Below are 23,137 nucleotides of genomic sequence, written 5' to 3' on the forward strand. Positions count from 1 at the left end.
AAGGATTGCATTCTTAAGAGTTTTCCACAACGACGTTTTATAATTAAAATGACTAGTTTCATATAATTAGCTATAGCAGAAATATTATTAACTTACAAACTATTGGTAAATTTGAAAAATAAAAATGTTAATCTAAATGACACCATTAAGCTGTGTTTCACAGAACAATCTATGATCACTGTTTTCAAATACTGTTTATTAAGAAACTCCCTTTTTAGTTGGGGAGGTAGACACAGATATTATACCCTCTCTTAGACAAGGCACAAAGTGAGGGCTGACACCCAGATTGTCTTTTTATGTCTACTGTGGCAAGTGTGTCCATGTTCACACATGCACAAACTCATAAAGATTAAATAAAAACGTAAACTCTAAGAATCAATCAATTCATTGATATGTCTACTCTGAATCATTTCTGTAAGGCTAAAAGAAATATTCTATTACTGTGAAAGAAATTTAGTGTCTTATTGGAACAAACAGAACAAGAAACATACATACCCTTTATGAACATAAGTTGTAGCATTATCTGGTTCCAAATCAATACATTTGTCATACATTTCATCAGCTTTACCAAATTGTTGTTGATCTGTTAATGCCTATGTGAAGAGAAACTTCAGTTATATATAGCAATGTAACTGCTAACCTGAAAATTAAAAGTACACTGCTTATTAATTTTTAAATCAAGGAGTTTGGGAAACTAAAGAATACAGAAGAGTTTACTTTTAATGACAGCCACGTCATCACATTTTCATAAGTCTATACCTGTACTTATTATTTATCATACTGATAATAAAGGAACTAGTCTAAGGGTTAGACTCATTTCAAAGGGTGTACTATAGATGTGTGAGTGAACTATTATAAGATTTCCATGGATACCAGAGAGTATCAAGGCTTTAACTTGAAGATGTGCTGGCAGTACCTAAGCCCAAGCTTTGAGAGTTAAAACAAAAAACTCATACTGCTTAACGAATTTTAGATTTATATATGCATATATGTAAAGTCACACTAAAATCCTCAGTGAGTTAATGCTAGTGCAGCTGTGAAGAGACCTCCTACAAATCAAACCCACTTAAAAGGGAAAGAAAGGGGAAGTGTGTGATTTGGAGACACGCTGCAGAAGATCTTCCTGGTGCTAGTTCCACTAAAGGGTCTAAAAATCTGTATCCAAAAGAGTTCTGAATTCTACGACAAAGGATGGTTACTGTCCACTGTTACATTAGAAATGTTCATTTTAGTTTAGCTTTATACAGTGCATGATTTTGTTTTGTTTTGTTTTTCTCTTTTCTAAGATAGGGAGTTTCTCTGTGTTGCCCTAGTTGTCTTCAAACTCAGATCTGCCTGCCTTTGTCTCCCTAGACTGGTACTATAGGTTTGCCACTACAGCCTGGCTAGTGCATGCTTTTATAGTTAATTTGCATGGTATTTTATAAAGAACTGGAAAGAACTATGACTAAAGAGACAACAACTTCTAGGCTGCTTCATGTCCCAGATTACCAGTTGTTGCCCAGTGGTGTATAGGACACACTGGATTAGCCCCACACAAATCAACCTTTTCACAGGCCTCCATCCTTCAATAAACCCTCCAAATTTTTACATTGCAACTAAATAAGATAAACTTAAGATGGGATTAGGAAAAGAGCCTCCAAAGATAGCAGCTTTTTAATGTTTTCTATTTCTATGGGAATTTCGGGAAAAGCCCTTAGGTTTTTTTTTTTTTGTAATTAAGAAAAAAGAAATCTGGGTATGGTGACAAAGGCTCACAGCCTCAGCACTTAGGGGCCAAGTCAGGAAGACCATGAGTTTAAGGACACCCTGGGTTGCATAGTAAGTACTTGTCTCACAAAAGGAAAGAAAAAAAAAAAAGAATACAGAAAAGGCAAATTTCAATTAAAAGACAAAGGGAAGAGAGTCATTCACTAATACAGATGACACAAAAATCAATGTTTTTAAGAATTTCAATCTAAAAGTTTCATGAATTTTCAGCAAAGCTTTGTGGCTCATGCCTTTAAACTCAGCACTCAGGGGGCAGAAGGAATGGATCTTTATGAATGCAAAGCTATCATGGTCTATATATAGTGAGTTCTAGAACAGCCAAAGCTACACCATAAAGAAAGAAAAATTAAAAAAGGGAATTTTAGACAGCTCAGTGGTTAAAAGCCCTGGCCACTTTTCCAGAGAACACAGGTTTGATTCCCAACACCCACACAGTAGCTAACAACTACCTGCAACTCTAACACCAGGGAATTCTGGCTGGGGTCGGGGGGTTAAAGTTCTCACTTTGGCAGCACATATATTAATTTAGGATATTTTAAGAAAGATTAATATTTTTTCCTGTGCAAGGATGACAGGCAATTTTATTAAGTAAACAGCTCTGAAAGCTATTTTATTAAGCAAGGTAACCTAAATTCAGGAAGACATATCACATATCTATCTCATGTGTACCTGCAAACATTGAACTTTTGGGGTTTATACATGGGTGTAAATGCAGGTACAGGTCATGAAGCTAGTGTGTAAAAGAGGTTCTAAGGGAGACAAGTGGGTGACAGAATACATGTAACATAAAAGAAAAAAGCAACCAAGAAGGTGCCAGGGAAGAATGAGTGGAAAAAGTTTAAGAGAAAGAAATTACCCATGAAGATGATAGAAAGAAACGTTACTTTGTATGCTAATTAATAAGAATTTTAAACTAACCAAAGAGAAAATAAGCTGTTATAACGTAGATAACCATTTAAAGAGGGCTTTGAGCAAGCAAAAAGACCTTCATATCATGGATGTTTTCCCTATCAGTTAAGTGAAGAGTAAATTTTCTGAAGGAAATTACTTTTGACAATCCAATCCTACTAAAAGCCTGAGAAAACTCTTGCCCAGAGCTTCCACACCTTCTGAGCTTAGTGTCAGTTTCCAGATTGGATGTCAGGAGCTTCTCCTGAAGCTGTTCAGGACCATGCCATGGGCCTTGATAATCAAAGCAGAAACAACATTGCCTGCATCCACAGAAATGTGGTCAGGTCAGCACAATTCCCTACTGGGATCAAGTTTACAAGTGCAGCTCCTAAGAAATGTGTTTACACTTACCTGGGCATAAAGTGCATAGCCTTCAGCACACCTGGGAAATTTCTTTATGACTTCTTCAAAACCTTTCATAGCAGCCTGGACTTGTGAAGAATTGTTTGCTGTATATGCCTGGCGATACTGTTTAAAAATCAGAACACTCCAGTCAAAGAGTTAAAAACACTTCTGAAATCTTAACGTATTACAGAATACTACAAAAATGTTTCCGGAAAAGCAGATGACTTGTTAATCCAAAAGGACGTCAAGGAACAACTCAGCAGCAGAGGGTCAAACACAATGCCAAACACAATGTCAAGACTTCAAGGCCACTATGTATTTTTAAGGCCTTGCGGTGGTTTGAATGAGAATGGCCTCATAGGGTCATACATTTGAACGCTCTGTTCTCAGCTTTTTTGTGGGAACCATTAAAAGGTTTGTCACTAGAGGTGGGCTTTGAGGTTTCAAAAGCCCAGTTACTCTTCCTCATGGATCAGATGTCAGCTCTCAATGACTATTCCAGTACCATGCCATGTTCCTTACATGATGCTAATGGACTAGCCCTTTCAAACTGTAGCACCCAATTAAATGCTTTCTTTTCTAAACTGCCTTTGGTAATGATGTATCTTCACAGCAATAGAAAACTAAGATGTCAACAGAGCATATAGATGGCATAATTTGATTTATTTAATTTTCTGCAGTGCCAAAATTCAAAACAACGACCTTACACATGTTAGGCCTTCACACAGCCTATCACCAAACTGTATCCCATTTACCAACCTTTTAATGTCACAATTCTATTATTTTCATCTTAAACCTATAATATAAATACTTAATGACAACTTTCTTTAGAGGGAAAATTATTTTAGGACTGGTCATCGGGAAGCAGTTAAATCATGCCATGACTATAAATTATTTCCTCAGATTGTTTTGGAATCCTTCATACTAGCTTCTGGTAGAGCAGCAATCTACGGCACTAGCATGAGAAGCTGAGGCAGGAGGCTTGTGAGTCCAAGGCCAGCTATATAGATTAAAATGCTTCATTCATCCTACCTCCCTGAAATCACCATTTGAGAAAAACATGACTGTAGACAATGCAATGCTCACTTTGCTGAATACTACGAAACACAGATGGTGCTTATGAAGTCACAAATGAAAACGGCACCTACCAATGCAAAACATTTCTGAGCTTGAGCCAGAGCAAACTTGGGTCTTAATCTAATGCAGGCATCAAAGTCTGCCACTGCTTCTTCAACTAGATCCAGCAGAATTTTCAGCTAGGGAAAGAATACATAATTAAATGCAATCAAAATAAGAGGCTCAATGTTTAAGCTTGCACCACATTTCTCTATTTCTTTCCTACTACCACAGTTAATGCTTAGCATTTATTAATTATGCAATATAAAATTACTTTTCAGGAAAAAGTCATGACTCTAAAATCTCAAAACTGGTATCTGATTTTTTTCACTGCAGTTTTGATAAAAAAAATAAGAAATATAAAAAAAAAGAAAACACAAAAATCAAAACTAAGTGCCTCTCTGCTTAATTTCAAAGCAGGTTACGCTTTATATAATTACCATTCAATTAATTTCAAGACATTTAAAGATGGAAATAACAAGAATTTTTAAAGTGTTATTTCAACACTGTGTAACACCTTTCAGAACCACTGAACAGAATTCTCCCGTAGAAAGAATTTCAAGTCAGGTACATCTGTAATCCCAGTGCTCAGGCTGCCGAGGCTGGAGGACTGTGCGCTTGCTCAAATGAACTCGCACTACAGCAGAGACTTAGGTCTAAAATAAACAAATGCTCATACTTTTAGTTTGTTCCTCCTTTCTATTACACTGTACTGTAAGATGCCAAGTTAAGCAAATTAGACTAGGTGTGCTGTGGGTGTTTGGTACCCTGGATAATGCTGGGTAGCTTATAACTGCCTACATCACTTCCAGCTCTAGTGGATCTGGCACCTTCGGCCACCCTGGAAGCCTGCGCTCATCTGCACAAACTTCTACAGACACATACATATCATTACAATGTTTACTAGGTCAGATTAGTGTTTACTCACTGAAAACTTATAAACTAGGTATACCCAATAAACTAGCCGATCTGCCAAGCCCTCATTTTTTTTTTTTTGCTTTCCCTTTCTTCCACAATACCAAAACTATAATAAATGTTCAAGATGTAAGTAAATAAAAGCCAACCCAATCTGCAAAACACTTAAACTTCAATAAATCCTGGAGGCAGTTATCAAGTTACAGCACCAATTCTAGCTGAGACCAGCTCTACCTGTCCTCGGTGGTGATAAACATCGGAGTTCTGAGGGTCGATCTCGGCAGCCATGTTGAAATCCTGAGTAGACAGCATAGGCTGCTGCTGTTGCATGCACATGGTGCCTCTTTTGATGAGGGCATTTGCTCGAAGCTATACACCCAAAGTAAGAAAAAGTTCCTGGTTAATTTAAAAACCCATTCAGATTTCAAAAAAAAAATCTGCAGTGCCTACTATAAAGTTCACCCTTTTTAAAGACTATATGCAAGCTTGCTGGTACATTAAACAGAAGATCACTACAAATTTCAAAGCATTTTTATTGTACCCAAAGAACACACACAGAACAAAGCCTCCAATCCAAATGTCCAGAAACCACTTACCTCTAGTCTATTATCCTCATGCTTGTACATTTGGAATGTTTCATATACTATATGGCTCCTTTTCTGGCTTTCATTTACAATTATCATTGGTGTGGCACGTATTAGCATTCCTTCTTATGGCAGTATTATTTAAGCACATAGATGATACTGGACATATGGGTTATTTTTATCTTTTGACTGTCATGATTAATACTGCTGTGAACATTCAGGTATGTATGTATATCTTAAATTCCCTGGAAGCAGCATTCATAGATTACATGGCAACTAGGAATAGGGAAGAAGAGGTACTTCAATGAAGTTTTGGTTGACACTGTCCTAGTAGGTCGTGGTGCTGAAACACCTTTTTCATGCTGTCATCTGCCATTTATATAGAATATTCTTTTGTGATTTGTCTAAATTTTTTGTACATTTTCAGGTTAGGCTCCCTGTTTACTGTTGGATTCTAACTTTCATTCTTGATTACAAAGCTTTTATCATATGAATGCTTCCTGAATATTTTGCTCCATTCTCTGGAAGGTGTTTTCAGTTTCCTGATATTGTCCTTTCAAGCACAGGCTTACCTTAAGCTATCCTTCAATCTCAGTCACCCAAGTACAGGCCATGATGCTCAACTCAAAAGCGGTTCTTTTTCTCTTTTTACATTCATTGATTTACCGTGGTGTGTGTGTGTGTGTGTGTGTGTGTGTGTGTGTGTGTGTGTGTGTGTGTGTGTGTGTGTGTGTGTAAGTCAGAGGACAACTTGCTTGAATCCATGCTGTCTTCTACCATGTGGGCTCCAGGGATGGAACTTAAGCTGTCAGTTTTGGCAGCAAGTTCTTTACCTACTAAGCCATCTTTTTTTTTTTCTCTTCTGAAGTTATATTTTATTTAGGTGTCATATTTCAGAAACTCCTTCCTAATGCAAGATAACAAATACTTATTCCTATATTTTTCCTACGAGTTTTTTTTTAGTTCTTAACATTTAGGTTTCTGGTTCCTTTTGAGTTAATTTTTATACATGATATAGAGTAGATATTATTGTTCCTAGCTGTTAAAGCTGAAAGTCATGATCGTAAATACATGTTTCTTCCTTAATCAATAATGCATGTACTTTACAGCAGAATACAAGTTTTAGCAATTAGGAAATCAGCATGGCAGCTCAGGAAAATTCTGTAGGGTAATAATATCAAAAGGATGTCAACAACACTGTCCTCAAAATCAAAGTAGCCTTTCAGAGAGCTGCTAGCGCAAAGCAAAGGTATGAGCAACACAACTGCAGAAGAAATCCCGCCACTTTCGAACTTCCCACATGCACACGTGTTTCAAACTGTACCTTCACGCTAGCTTCCTTCAAACTGATGACCTTATCCAAGTCAGGTTTGGCCGCATTGGCACTGCCAATAAGCAGGTAGAAGGTGGCTCGCAGTAGTAAGGCTTCCGCCATGTATTTGCCTTGAGCATCTATTTCCTTTGAGCATTCACTTATGATTTTGTCATAGTTTTCTTCTTCCATATACTGTTTAGCTTTTAAATATCCAGAACTGAAGATGAAAGCAAACATAAGAAGTTAATTACTAAGGAAAGACCAAATGCTAAAACTTGCCACACACGGTACGCTGAACTGTCTTTTTCTCCTACATATATATTAACCAGTCAATATGGGAGATTAAACTGACTAGGATTTCTTCACCAGCAGAGATTTACCTGTTTCAAGCCGAGGCAGCATGGTCACTGGCAGAATCCTTAGGCTAGTACCCCAGTTCTAATATTAGGCAATGTGAGGTGAGGTAATGAGAAAGAAGACACTCTTCTGTAATACGGATGAGGACCCTGTCTTACTTCCTGTCTGGGCATATCAGTAGTGCACTCAACACTTACTAACGGCTAAGAGAAGAACAAGGAAGGAAACAGTAACCAAGAGGAGTGGTCAGACCTGCGTTTTATACAGATTATTGCTTTGTGGAGGATGGAGTGAGTAAAAACACTGAAGTACCTCAAAAGTAGATTTATTGTGCCACCTTAAAAAGTACATCTAGAGCTGGAGAAATGGCTCAGAGGTTAAGAGCACTGACTGTTCTTCCAGAGGTCCTGAGTTCAATTCCCAGCAACCACATGGTGGCTCACGACCATCTGTAATGAGATCTGGTGCCCTCTTCTGGTACGCAAGTGTACACGTGGGAGGAATACTGTATACATAATAAATAGATCTTTAAAAAAAAGTAGATCTAGAATTAGCTCAGGTCTTCAGACTTATGAGCAAGCACCTTTACCCAACAAGTTATCTTGCAGAACCCCTAGAATGACCTCTCTTTCAAAAACACAGCAAATTCAACATTTCTCTTCTTTGTGTGTGTGTGTGTTTTGTTTTTCTAGACAGGGTTTCTCTGTGTATCCCTGGTTGTGAGATCCGCCTGCCTCTGTCTCCTTTGTGCTGGGATTAAAGGTGTGCACCACTACCGTCTGGATACAACATTCTTGTTCTAAGATGATTGCTTAATGAAGGCATCTGATTTATATAAAAGCTGAACACTAACGTGGTGTGAAAAATGAAAGACTTTGGAAGTACATACTTGGGATTTCTATCTTGCCTTGGACTGAGACATGTGGTAGAATACTAGGAAACGATGCTGACAGGGACAGCAAGCTACAGCTCACAATCACCCACAGGATTACAAGGGTAAATAAATGACAGTTATCATGTTGTTCAGTGGGCTACATAAAGGAAACACATATTTGACTTACTATAGTTTCAACTTACAATGTATTTATAGGGGTTTAACCCCTCACATGTTAAAGAGCATCTGTATTAAAGAGCATTGTAAACTGAGTGCAATTTCTCATTTCAGTTGTTATATTTTAGCTCAGTGGTTCTCAACCTGTGGATTGGGCATTATGATTCCTAACTGTAGCAAAACTGTAGTTATGAGGTAGCAACAAAATAATTCCATGGTCAGGGTCACCACAATATGAAGAACTGAATTAAAGGATTGCAGCATTAGGAAGGCGGAGAGCCACTGCTCTAGACTGAGAAAACTGGTATGTGATTTACAAGAAAACTTCTACCAGATTCTTCTAACTTCACTCTTACCATTTATTTTCTATTTTGCTGCTTAGGTTACCAGGATAAGAAAATAGGAGCGATTATATTAAAATCAGAATGAAAGTAATAAGTTCCCACTTACTGAAAACATGGTAAGTATTTTCATAGGTCTCTAAACCTTAAAATAGTCCTAAAGTTAAGAGTTAGAAATACTAGCTTCATCAAAAAAAAAAAAAAAAAAAGATGAGGTAAAGGCTCAGAGACCCAACTACAATTGCAGTAGCTGATCCAGCTGAGAGCTCTTGTGAGTTTATGATTCACATCCTGTCAACCTCACCATGGCTCACAGAATATGACTAACTTTGCTCTAGTTTTTATGGGATGAGGACTATTTGCTTAACAGAAGAGGACATTATCCGTATCACTGTTACTAAAGTTATGATATCTGAAACTTACTTCCCAACTGTGACTTTCTCAAAGACTGTGTACTAACTAACATTTATAAATCTTGTGTAATTAGGCAGACTTCCTAAAAACTCAGTTATGTTTTACTATAGGGAACAACATTACTCCCCCTCCCACACACATGAATAAATACCCAACTAGTAACTCTCAGGGAAGAGTTAGTCCAACTGGAAAACACAAGCATCAATAAATATGAATGAATAAGCAGGCTAGATGGCATATATATGACATCATAAGGTCTCCAGTCATAAAGGCACTTGTCCTTTGATTTCAACTTTCTATAGTTATCAAAAACAAGATGTCATTAGGAATGCCACTGTTCTGGACAAGTAGAAAAAACTTAAATTTACAGCATTCTTAAGTGTTCATTAGCATAAATTAAGGGCTACCCTGCACTCAAACATTTGGCATTTGAGCTACATATAATTTAATGTAGCATCTCTGTTCAAATCACCTAAACCATGCCCCTTGACGTAATGGGTATTTTCTTGATAACCTCACTATGGCCGCAAAAGCAGTAAAGTGACAAAATCTAAGTACCAGAGAAATAACAGATAACTGCTAGAAAAGGAGGTATCTCTATAATAATATAGAACTTAGTTGTATTTAACCATCTGTACACAGCTTTCCTTTAAAGGTGACTGTGAACCTATCTGTGCTGCAGGCCCCAAAGCCCCTCTAGCCCACAAAGTTTAGCATACTTACTTTTCTTTTACTTCTAAAGCTTCTCCTTCCTTGTCTTTATCTTCATCAGACTTCTCTCCCTTAAGCATTGGTTGAGAAATGATATCATCCGTGAAAGAACTGAAGTAAGACTTAATAAATTGTGGCGATGGCATCAGAGGTTCACGGTTCTAAAATTCAACCATGTTTAAGCTTTGTTTTAAAATGAGAAAACACTAATCAAAGAAGCAAGTACACTGCAGAGTAAGAATGACTTATAAACAGTGTATTCGCACTTTCAAATTAATAGACAATATTAAGTTCTAAGCCTTAGGATAAGAGTAGGAATCTAACACGCCTCAGAGATGATTTTTAAAAATCCCATTATAAATTGCTGAAAGGCAAAGAAGTCGTGGGCTCTAGTACAGTTACTTATAAAGCTCTTGGATTAACAGCACATGTTAATACATGAAAGCCTATGCTACAGGAACCTGGTGTTTGCTGTTCTGAGAAAAGGTCTCACTCTATACAGACTAGCTTACCTTCCCTTGCTTTGCCTCCCAAGTACTAGAACTATAGACATGTGTCACCTAAGTTTAGCTATATAGGTTAATTACAAAGATCACTTTAGAAGAAAATGGAGTTGTCAGTAAAGAAAAAGGGAATAACTGCCCTGAAATCCTGAAATTAGCAGTATACCTTTCTCCTCCAAGTATCTGTTCCAATAAAGTGAAACCTTGTAAGGGAAGAGACTGTCCGTCCTCCACTCCCCAAAGATAGGGTCTCATTTTGTAGCATACACTGGACTCAATTACATGTAAGAGCTACCAGCCTGGATCTGGAACCATGTGCTTGTATCCACTGCTCTAGCCCAGACCCTTGTTTAACTGTTAAATAATTATGTCACTAACTAATGTCCATTGATACAGTTTACCTTTAAAAACTAATGATGCACAGCAGGAGTTGGCATATATTTTTCTATAAAAAAATCAGGTGATACACAGACAGGCACTGTAGACTACATAGATTCTGCATACTTTAACAACCACTGAAATATGTTGAGCAGCACAAAAGTAGTCCCAAACAATATGCAAGTAGCTAACATATAGGAAGCAAATTGGATTTGGTCTTTGGGCTATTGCATGGTAATTCCTAATACATAAAGTGAATTATAGTCAGTTTTGGGCTTACTGAGTATAGGAAAAAGAAATGTAACCCAGCTCTAGTTTCAGCTGCTATCAGGAACACTGTCCAGTCTCAGGCAGTATCCAACTATTCCCAACTATAGTAACTTACCTTATATTTTTCTTTGGCGTTCTCTTTCCCGAGAAGTTTAAGAACTTTATCAGCTAACAGCATGCTCTGCTCATTTTGGAATCCTTCTAATATACACACAGCAGTGACATCTGGAAATGATATATAAAAGTGGAATTATGGAATTACTGTGAAGCAGCATCAAATAGATACAACTAAACTACAAAAAGCCAAACTCAACTCAAAGCAAGGTGGGACTGTTCAATTTTCAAAAAGTGTCAATATTGTATTCCTCTGGGGTTTTTTTCTCACCTGTGAAATGAATGGGCTTATCCTGTTTAATTTCTTATGGCTCTCAATGCTCTAACATTCTGTAGATAGTAAAGAAAACAAGGAATCCAGAATCTTCTCTTTTAACTATTAACACAAGGCAAGTGAACATAGTAGATGCTCTCACATCTTGCTACGCTGCCCAGACTGCTATCAAACTTCTCCATACAATTAATCCTCCTCCCTCAACTCCTAAGTAGCTTTTTAAGTAAGTAGTTTTAAAACTCCTCTGAGATACTCTGCCTCCATAGCTACTTTGTCGAAGAACTCAAAATCTGCCTGGAAACACCACTTTCAACTGGTTATGTCACAGCTCACAAAAAGTGGTCTGAAATGTGAAAGAACAGAAGTTGTTGATCCTTTGACTCAAAGTATTCAGCAGCTGCTACTTCTCTTTCTAATGTTCCACTTTTCACAAGTCCTCACTCTAATTCTTCCAAACAAGTCAATACAACATTACATTTCCCTGCTAACTTTAGCTACCTCTAACACTGTTCTTCATTTCTCACTCCTTTTCCTTGATCTAAACTCCAATCAATCACTTCTCTGCCAATTACTATCTGCTAGCAACTTTAAGGTCTAGCTCAAAACAGAATTCCCATTTTAAAAACATCATTCTTTCAACCATCACATGACATCACAAAACTTTTAAATTTTCTAACACAATCTAAAATAGCCTCATTCTTTTAAAGGACTTACTCCTTTAAAAAAAGCAAAACAGAATAAAAAAGCATTTTAGGCTCAGCTCAGAGGCAGAAAGTATGCTTAGTGTCTGGGAGTGAGATCCTGAGTTTTTATCCCCCAGTACCAACCCCAGAAAGTTATTAAAAGAGTAATTGTGGCTACATTTTATTACTGATGTTTTGAAAGGACCTGTGAACATGTACTGAAAGTACTTTTAGACTGCAGAAATTATATTCTGGGTTAGCGTCACGTTACTTAGAAAAATGAACTTTAAAAGCCTGTGACCTGTACTTTAATTGCAGTTTTGGAAGAAGACATGGCCAATTAGAGGCAAAAGAACATTTGTAACATTTTCCGAGAATGACACACTCTGCAATTGTGTAAAAAATAATGTTTGAAAATAAAAAGGGCAAAAAGCATTCTCCTTAATGAGTCATCTCCAAGTTACCTCACATTTATACCAGAAAGTAGCTCAAAATATGTCAAAACTAACCTACTAAAACTACCTTTCTGACTTCCTCAGTCAAAGAGTTGTTCAAAGAGTCTTAATAGTCCTTAGTAATTCCTCAGTTGAGGTTGGGTATGGCAGAGCAGAGGCAGGTGGATCTCTGTTTCATGTCAGCTGTTCTATATTGTGAGTTACAGGACAGCCAGGGTCATGTAGAGCCTGTCTCAAAATAGCCAATAAAAAAATAAATAATTCCACAGCTGAGAACAGAATCTCAACTGGGAAAGAGTTTCACACAGAGACAATTAGCTGACTTCTACACTCACAGGCAGTTTCATATACATCTACTAACAACTACAAAGTGTCCTGTTATTTTCCTGTGAAAACACAGAAACAACCTCACCTTCTAAACACTCCTTCTTATTGTCCAGCTTCTCGTGGGCTTTTGCACGTCTAAAGAGAGCTTTCACATATTTGGGATTAAGTTCAACAGCCTTTGTACAATCCTGTGCCACCTCTTTCCACTTTTGCTGTAATTGGAAGCATGAAAAGGAAAAAGAAACATTGAAAACAGTACTTTTCAACAGAACCGAGGTTTCCAAACCTAACAGACCAAGTGTTAAATTTCTCAAAAATGTATTTGCAAACACATGCACACACACACACACACACACACACACACACACACACACACACACACACACACGAAATTAAGACAATACACTAGATTTCTACAAATAGGCAGTGAAGATATTTAGGTTTCCTACCTTAGACCCACCTGTGGCTGTGTTTGCACAGCACGATTTCACTCCTGCTAAAATGAGGAAATCAGCCCTTTTCTCACTGGGGATGGGAATCCACACCTTCCCCATGCCAAGATCTTTACTTTCAGTTATTCCTTCTCTGCAGACATCCACCTCTCTTCTGAACCATCCCATGACATGGGCACATGCCCAGATTGTGTTATTTTCCCACTTACAGCATTTGTCATCAGTCCACATTGCCACTCTGACTTGCTATCTATTACATTATTGGCTGCTCACTCTCAATTTGGCTGAATTCCTTCCTTCGACTTGACTGCTACATGCTGCAATCTTCAAGAACTCGCCTCTCCCTTCTCCTCAGGTGACTTGTCTGGCACTATTTAACATCCAAAATCAGGTGATTCACCAAGTTATCTCAAGCTACACTACGCTGCTAAATTATAGATGTGTGGTCAACTACCTACTTAGCTGGCTCACTTCTCCGCTAGCAAAACTGAAATGAAAAATTCTTCTAACTTTAGAGGAAAAACAAGAGAAGAAACAACACTGAATACATACCAACTGTTCAAAGGCAGCAGCTCTGTTCTGATAAAATGTAGAAAGGTCTACATTCTTCTCAGTAGGGCACAAACTAATAGCCTCAGTATAGCACTGAATAGCTTGTTCATATTTTCCTGCTTTGAAATATTTGTTGCCTTTGTTTTTGGCTGCTTGGGCTCTATCCAGAGAATTCTGAAATGAGAGAAAACAATTATTATTAAGAACGGACATCGTAAATAAATTCAGACCATAGTGATTAAACAAGCTGATGAAACAAAATGGAATATAGGATGGTTGTTTACTCAGACTCCCCGCCCCTCCAAGGCTGACAAGTTAAAGTATCATTTATCAATTTCTGCCAACATCAGAATCGACAACTTTAATGTTTGTCAACCAAATGGCTATAAAGACATGTTTCTCAGCCAATTTAAACCCCTTGTTTTGGAAAAATCTAATCCCAGTATTTGAAAGCACAAACCTGTAATCCCAGCACTAGAAAGTCGAAGGCAGGAGTTCAAGGCTACCTTGAACTCTTTAGGCAGCAGCAAGAAGGGTCCTTACACCAAGGCAGAAAGGGTAGACAAAGGCAGACTCTCACCAACAGGAGAGTACCTGGCCTCTCTCAAAATGATTATTATGTATACTATCAGTTAAGACACTGTCAAGGCAACTCTCTGGCAAGCAAAGGGTAGTTATGACAAAGATGACAGGGTCATGTCAAACTGATCCCTCATAACCCCCAGAGGATCTTGATAATGGCTGGAAACATGTACTACTTCTTACTATCTATTATACACAGAGATATAACCTAGACAGTTTAAGCTGAACAGTGCTAACAAGAAACATATGGATTTATAAAACCAAGGTGTGGAATAAAAGGAGCTAAGAACACAAATCAAAAGATGAATGAAGATCTTCCATTTGTCAACAGATTTATTCATCTTCTTAATCCTTCCAATACAAGTCAAATAGCAACCATGAAACATAATTCAAGAATAAATAGATTACAAGAATGTCCCACCTACAGCCAAGGCTTCATGTGTCCCAGGCTAACTATGAATACAGCCGAGCACAAAACTGTATAGAAACTTACTCAAAACTTCACAACATTTTTGGGGGGCAGGGGTTACATCCATGGGTCTATGAAAATAGGGTGAAAAAAAGACAAATGGAATCCCAGCACTTGGGAGGCAAAGGCAGGTGAATCTCTGAGTTCAAGGCCAACCTAGTCTACAAAGTGAGTTCCAAGATAGCCAGGAAAACACAGGGAAACCGTGTTTGCGGGTGGGGGGAGGGGAGATAAAAGAAAAGGACAAATGAGAACCCCTGTGTGGCATTAGGAAGACAACCGACAACCATCAGGGTAATAGTTGGACAGCTTACATTTAGGATAAACTCATTGCCTTTCTCAACTGGAAAAAAAGCACAAGTCATACAAACTGCAACAGGACTGTGTCATCCAGAAGGGAGAATGGTTCTTTTTCCAAGAAAGCACACACAGAACAGAGCAAGTGCTAGCACTGAAAGAAAGCCAATGCACACAAGAAGCACCTAACTCCAAAGGAAAACTTCTATCTGATAAAGAAATTGAGTAGCAAGAGAAGGTAATCGGGAGAAGCTGCTAGAGCTCAAACTCAGGGCCTCTTACATGCAAAGCACAAGCTCTACTACCTAAGTATAAAATGTTTAGAATCCACAGCCAGACATCTTAAAAACAACAAAAGAATTAAAATAATTAGCTTAATAGAGTGTCTATATTACAATAAGCACAGTTGAGGAACAAATAAGTATAAGTTGTGATCAAGGAAACTTCCAGAACGCGATGGAAACAGAGGATAGGGGTAAGATGCTTGAAGAAAAGTAAATAAGTTCCAAAAAACATCCATCTAGCAACTTCCAGAAGGAAAGAGGGCATAAAAAAATTGGAAAACACCACCCGCTTTTTAAATACATTATGCTCAAGTTTATAGCAAAAATCCCACAAACCTTTAGTAGAAAACAAAGTCAGACTAACTACAAAAGAACAAACTCAGGTACAAACTGTCAACAGGTCCTGACAGATAATTAACCATCACTAAACTCTGAAGGAAGAATCTCAACTTAAAAGTCTGTAATTTGACAAACAGTGCTTGAAATTAAACACAACATAGACATATATAACAGTTTTAATACTAAAATGAATACAGAGCAGATGAATGACCAATGTATTGAAAGCAGAAAGAATGACCTAAGAACAAAAAGTATGACAATAATCATTAGTTACACCTATCTGATAAATGTGAATAGGTGAGTCTTTGATTAAAACACTTTCAAGTTGTTTAAAAGTACAACTAAATGCTGCCTAAGCAGATACGACTTAAAGCAAAACAACACAGAAACATTTAAGGGAAAAATAAACATTATAAAAGGTACACGTAACACAAAAAGCAATATCCAAGGACCACTCTTACCGCTGAGCCATCTCCCCAGGCCCTTGCTCCAACTTCTTGCAAGGACCACTTTTTCTTTTCTTTTCTTTTTTTGGCTTGGTTTTTCGAGACAGGGTTTCCCTGTGGCTTTGGAGGCTGTCCTGGAACTAGATCTTGTAGGCCAGGCTGGTCTCGAACTCACAGAGACCCGCCTGCCTCTGCCTCCTGAGTGCTGGGATTAAAGGCGTGCGTCACCACTGCCGGGCTCCAACGACCACTCTTAAAAGCTATAGATGGACCACAACATAGTTCTATTGATAAGGGTCTATCTGCTCAAAAGTATTATTGACCTTTTGCTTAATAAAACTTTAAAATAAACAAGTCTGACTGCCTTTGATAGTATGTAAAAAGCAAAAGAAAAACATTTTATTTAGCACAGTAAATATTCATTGTTTCTGAGTCATTGGAAGCCCGCCCACTAACCTAAAACATTTATGTTGAAAATAACGTGGCATTAGTGTCATTATTTCAGTTATTCCATGTTTTTTTCTTTTTTTGATGGCTGAAATGGTTTTTATCCAATAAAACTTTTAACAGACAACTATTTTTTATTTTATTACATTTTTGTAAAGTTAGAAACAAGCTTGCTTCATACAGCAATCCCAGCTCCCTCTCCCTCCCCTCCTGCCAGTCCTCCCAGCTCCTCACTCTCTTCCCCACAGGGGATCTCCAGAGTCTGTCATTTCCTTCAGGGCAGGGTCTAGGCCCTCCCCCAACAGTCTATTACATGATTTGACTAAATAAAAAAGACACTGACTGGCCAAAGTACAGACCTTGTTTCATTGGCACAAACAGGCAATGGACTCTTTCTACTACTAGGGCTAAGTCTACATAAATCACAAGAACTTAAGCAGCTGGAGCTAGGATAGACAAATGAAAGAGGATGGTGGGGAATCTGGAGTAAAGGATACAAGATTTAAGAAACAGGACAGCATTTTTCATTTAGCAACGTCTAAACGTGCAAAGGCCAACACACTGAATCTCAACTAACTACTTACTTTTTAATTTATTTTTATACATATGGTGAGTTGCGTGCATGAATGTCCGTGTACCACATGAGGCCAAAAAAAGCATCAGATCTTCTAGAACCGCAATAATATGTGGTGATTAGTCATTATTTGGGTGCTGGGAATCCAACTCAGGTCCTATTACAAGAGCAACAAGTATTCTTTATCCCTGAGACATCTCTCCATTCCCTCAATTTTTATAACAATTTCCTTTTAAAAGTATTCTGATTTCGTAAGTCTACTTAACTTCCTTATTTTACTACTGAAAATAACTGGTGGTCCGAAGACAGTTGAAAAAGAATTCAATTACATAGACAAACAACGAACTGGCAAAAACTCTCTTCCATAACGATTCCTCTACTTCACAACTGTGGAGAGTCACTTAACTACAATGTATCCCAATGTTCACCACCTTACCTGCTGATTCCCTGGACTCCCAATATTTTCTGGCCCATAGCTTCTCTGACAGAAATGCAGAGAAAAAATGGCGACACAACAAGGATACTAATGATAAGGAATCTTTTTGCACATGATGGACTTTATCACAAAAAGTTGGTTATCAACAAGCACTCGCCTTCTGTTATACCCAAAGCCAGGCTTTTCAGGCAAAAATTAAATGTTATTGAGGGAAGACCATAGACTTTTTTATTTTTTTATTTTTTATTTTTTTGGTTTTTCGAGACAGGGTTTCTCTGTGGCTTTGGAGGCTGTCCTGGAACTAGCTCTTGTAGACCAGGCTGGCCTCAAACTCACAGATATCCGCCTGCCTCTGCCTCCCAAGTGCTGGGATTAAAGGCATGCGCCACCAACGCCCGGCTAGACTTTTTTTTAAATAAGGGGTTTTAATTCCAGCCCATAGAAATCTTTTTATACTGCTTTTCAAAAGTCTACCCTTTCAAGTTACAAGAATCTTTAGAATAGCAAAAAAAAACAAACCAACAACAAACAAAAAAACCACCTCATTTTCACAAATGAGGACTGAAGACAAGAAGATATCAAACATAATGGGAACATCATGAAAAGCCAGTTCGATCTTTTCATGTAGTCTACTGGTCTATTCAAAAGCTACTAAAAGAATCATAACACCATTTAACATTACTGGAAGCAACCTGATTTTGGTAGTCTTTTTAGAGTACTATAAACTGTATAATTAAATTTTATGAAGCTATTTCTCCGAGTCTTTTACCACAATTAGTTTTCTATTACATGCTGGCTACATACATGTAAGTTTGGTGGGTTTAAAGAACATTAATCTTGGTGACTCAGTCCACAGTGTGCATGCTGTATAAGCATGGTGACCTAAGTCTGATCCCATATAAAAAACTGAGCATACCGGCACTTTCGTAATCCCAGAACCAGGCAGTTAGAGACAGGTGAATCCCTGGGGCTGCCTGGCTAGTCAGCCAGTTTAGCATAATCAGAGCCCCAGGTCCCAGCGAGAGAACCTGTCTCAAGAAACAAGGTAGACTGGCTTCTGAGAAATGATACCCGAAGCTAATCTCTAAGCTTCACACCCATGTGTGTGCAGATGCACACACAAACACTGCTCTTACCACATGCGGTAGGGAAGCTCAGACAAGATCACTTGATACTAGAAAAATGCTGGGCAGCCTGGCAACCTTGGGAAGGTTTGTTTAATATTAAAACAACATAAAAATCCCCTTAGTCTCTCTGTGGAATGCAGTTTGAAAAGACTAAGTCTCCTGTGTTCGTTTTCCTCAAAGAAGCCAAAACAAGCCGATAAATTTAATCTCTGAATATTGGAAAAGAACATAAATAAAGATGTTCCTTCCAGACCATTATGCTATACTATCAATGACTTAAAATTATAAAATTTAACATTTTCTGCTCCAGATTTAAGTAAGTTCCTTCTCTTCAGCAGCAGTTGTGCCCACGTGACTCTAATAAATCAATGTAACAAATATCTGGATCCAAAACTGGAGGATCATAAAAACACTGCATGAAGCAAGTTCAGTTACTGTCAAAATTGCTTATGAGATATTATGGTATTTTTGGTTGTGAGATTAGCCTTTAAAAACTGAGCCATCTCTCCAGCCCACTTACAAGACATTCAAGAGCTTCATACTGAAGACATAAGAGGTGTACCTCATTCCGTTTTATGCATAAAGTCTCAAAAGAACTAAAATATGCCCAAGATGGAATTAAAGCTCCATGGATCTGACTTAACTATGTTACTTCTATATTCCATGGCATAGCTGGCTTGTATTTATGGAGGATGCTCTAAGGAAATTAAAAATCTTCATCAACAGAACACCACTCACCATACCTGCTCCACTTGCCTGGACACACAAGCCAATAACAACAAACCCAAACTCCAAAACAAACAAACAAAAAAACCAAACCAACTAAAATTCTGGAAACACTCAAGTATGATGCTCACTACAGACTTATTCCACACAAACAGATCTTTTCCTTTCTGCCAAGAAAGCATAATTTGGTCCATGTTGTTTGTGTGTGGCAGTCAGAGGTTGATGTTGGGATTATCTTCTTCAATTGCTTTCCAGCCTTATTTTCTGAGACAGTGTCTCTCACTGAACCTGATGACACTTTTGTCTAAATTGGCTGGCCAGTGAGTCTTTAGGATGCACATGCCTCTGTTCTCTCAGTGCTAGGGTTAGGGTTCTACAACTGCCATTTATGTGGGTACTAGGGAACTGAATGAACTTAGGTCCTCAATACTTGATCAGTGAGTACATTACTTTCTAAGCCATATCCCGAAGCTCTAAATCCATCACTACACATTTGTCATATTGTAACTAGGCATCAATGAATTTGTATCAGATCTTGAATCTGTACTATAATACACTTCTTTGTTTTATTCTAAAACTAGTAAATAAATAAACTATTTCCCTAATACCTACCTTGTATTAGGTACTACAGAAATGTCAAGATATCAGCATGAGTATTCATATAAAGTATGATATAAACTTTATACAAAAATACAACACTAACACACACACTCACACACATGGTACTCAAGTATCATAGATTTGGGCATCCCTGGCACTAATCCTTGGTAGACACAGAGACACAGCTATAAAACAGCCAACAGGGTGTAGTCTTAATCCCAAAGGAACATGCTACATGCTAGTATAGAAAACAAGTAAATGACCACTTTTCAAATGAATTACTACTAATCAAATACTGAAATCTCAATCTACATAAGCAATACATTCGATCAGTAGTAAATCATACATGTGACAAGAAAATTACTAGTTCAAAGATTACCAACTACATAAGCACATAAATCCAAATATATGGGGTAAAACAATCAAAAGGAAGTATCTCCTGCTATACATTAGGAAACAATGAAAAGCATTAAACATGTCTTTTCTCTATTCAACAAACACTATTACTCTGTGCTACAACTTGTCAAATAAGAGGTAAAAGCTGCCCACTATGTCTTGAGCAGGCATTAAGTTTCAGTGCCAGTAAACTGTTAGTGAAAGTTGCTTATAATCTTCTCTGAAACCAAAATGACTAATGAACAGTCAAAACAGTATTTCAGGGAGGAAAAACATCAACTCAAAAGAATCAATAGAGAGACTTTAATCCCAACACTTGGAAGGCAGTGGCAGGCAGATTTCTGTGAGTTTGAGGCCAGCCTGGTCTACATAGTAAGTTTCAGGACAGCCAGGGATACAGAGAAACTTTGACTAAACAAGCAAATACAAAATGAATTAACAGACATAAAATGTATGAGACCCCAGAAAAGGACTGATATCTTAAAACAAGTCTCTTGAAATCAAGATTATGTTATAGAGTGTATGCAAAGTGATAAACAATTGGCAATAACAAACTACTATAAATTCTTAACAAACATGTACAATTATGTTGTAATTGTTTTTGAAAGTTTTTTTTAGGCAGTGATGGTGCTCTACTTTAATCCTTTAATCCCAGCACCTGGGAGGTAGAAGCAGATAGATCTCATAAGTTTGAGGTCAGCCTGATCTACCGAGTGAATTCCAGAACACAGAGAAAACCTGTCTCCAAAACCCAAAATAAATAAGCATTTATTTTATGCATGAGATTTTTGTGTTTTTTATTACCTTGTTTTTATTGAGCTATCATTTCCCCCCACTCACCTTCCCTCCTCCCCTCTCCCCTTCCATCATCTCCCACACTCCTCATGTTCCCTCAGATCTTGTTTTTTCCCATTCCTAGGCTGATCCATGTATATATGTCTCTTAAGGTCCTCTTTGTCGCCTAGGTTCTCTGGGATTGTGGACTGTATGCTGTTTATCCTTTGCTTTATGTCTAATATCCACTTAGGAGTGAGTACATATTATACTTGTCTTTCTGGGTTTGAGGCATGAGTGTTTTCACTGTAAGTATTTTATGTCCACTTTAATTGAAATATCCTAAGTGAAAATGTATTTAGTGAGCCTAAGCTAGTAAATATCACATAGTTTAGCATCACAGTAAAATATCCACACAATTCTGCTGCCCCTAATTGCAAAAGATTGTCTTACAGGCACATCACCTAGCCTGGAACAAGACAGACAATTCAAATTATAGTTTTCCCAGTATTCAGATCAAGATTACAGGAGTAAAGGCAGGAATAAGAAACTCTAGTACCATGTGATATGTGCTATAGCCCGGGGAATTATGGAATCACAGAGACAGGGATTTCAAAAAAGGAGAGATGACTTCACTGTTAGGTCTTTTACAAGGAGAATGTGAGAGTCAGACATTGGCCAATGTTCATAGACTATCCAAAGACCAGAATTAACAGCAAATGGCAGCTAAGTGGGGTGACACATTCCTGTAATTCCAGTAGTGGGTCAGGATAGAGTAATAAGGTTAAAGATGAATTAACTGCATGGAGGGACATCATTCAAGATAAACAGAACTTTATCTGCACTGGAGACTTTTACCATTTTAAGAACAGGGCTCATGGGATTTAATCAAATAGTGACAATGAAACAGACATCTACAGTTATCCTTCAATATCCAGGACTAATTCTAGAACCTCCTTATCCCACACCAAAATCTACGGGTGTTAAAATCTCCTGTACATTATTTGCATATTGCCTGGCCATATCCTCTAGTGTAACTGTTTAGTTTCAGTGGCAGTCGTGCTTTTCTGCCCAGACTGGTTTCAAACTTGTGGGCTTAAGTGATCCTCCCAAACAGCTAAGACTATAGCTCTTTCTGTGTAGTGGAGGATAATCCTGGACCTCTGATCCTCCTTCCTCTTCCTCTTGAGTGCTAGGATCACAAGCATGTATCGCACCTGGTTTTACGAAGTGCTGGGGATCAAAGCTTTCTGTAAGCTAAGTTAGCCAAGCCCTCTACCAACTAAGCTACAATGTCCAGTCCTCTCCTGTGTACTTTCAATCATTGCTAGATTGAATGTAGCACAATGTAAGGGCTACATAAATCATTATTGGGTTATCTAGGAAATGGTAAGAAAAATAATCTGTACATGTTTAATAATTGTACAAGTCCCCCCCAAATATTTTTGATCATCCATCTGTGGAATCCATGGATAAAGGAAACAGGGATAGAGTTAACTGTAATAAAAATAATAAAAGATAGTAACCATTCAGCAGCAGTGGGAGTAGTCAGCTATTTATGGCACGATGCAAAATATTCTGATGTTATTTTCTGGTTAGACATGGAGAATATAAAAGTGGTAAAAAGAGGTAAGGTCATGCTTGGTACAATTTATGAGGCACACCTAATTAAGAAGAGGTACGATAAGAAAAAAGAGGAGTCTATGAAATACTTGTGAGACAAATGAAGATTCTTTTCAAATTAGACCTTCTGAGAAGATTG

General features: G+C 37.8%; 1 protein-coding gene across 1 annotated transcript in view; it reads right to left on the bottom strand.

The window, feature by feature from the left end:
* Positions 1 to 23,137, bottom strand: part of Tomm70 (translocase of outer mitochondrial membrane 70) — a 31,661-nt gene that overhangs the window by 3,460 nt on the left and 5,064 nt on the right. The window contains exons 2-10 of the mRNA XM_040750639.1: positions 13,879 to 14,052; positions 12,960 to 13,086; positions 11,137 to 11,246; positions 9,883 to 10,031; positions 7,006 to 7,213; positions 5,332 to 5,466; positions 4,215 to 4,322; positions 3,073 to 3,189; positions 496 to 593 (exon numbers count right to left, since the gene is read on the bottom strand). Coding sequence (XP_040606573.1) covers positions 496 to 593; positions 3,073 to 3,189; positions 4,215 to 4,322; positions 5,332 to 5,466; positions 7,006 to 7,213; positions 9,883 to 10,031; positions 11,137 to 11,246; positions 12,960 to 13,086; positions 13,879 to 14,052 — 1,226 coding nt within the window. The remainder of the gene's footprint in view (positions 1 to 495; positions 594 to 3,072; positions 3,190 to 4,214; positions 4,323 to 5,331; positions 5,467 to 7,005; positions 7,214 to 9,882; positions 10,032 to 11,136; positions 11,247 to 12,959; positions 13,087 to 13,878; positions 14,053 to 23,137) is intronic.

This window comes from Mesocricetus auratus, unplaced genomic scaffold (assembly GCF_017639785.1).
Source record: "Mesocricetus auratus isolate SY011 unplaced genomic scaffold, BCM_Maur_2.0 Super-Scaffold_100008, whole genome shotgun sequence".
Taxonomy (NCBI): Eukaryota; Metazoa; Chordata; class Mammalia; order Rodentia; family Cricetidae; genus Mesocricetus; species Mesocricetus auratus.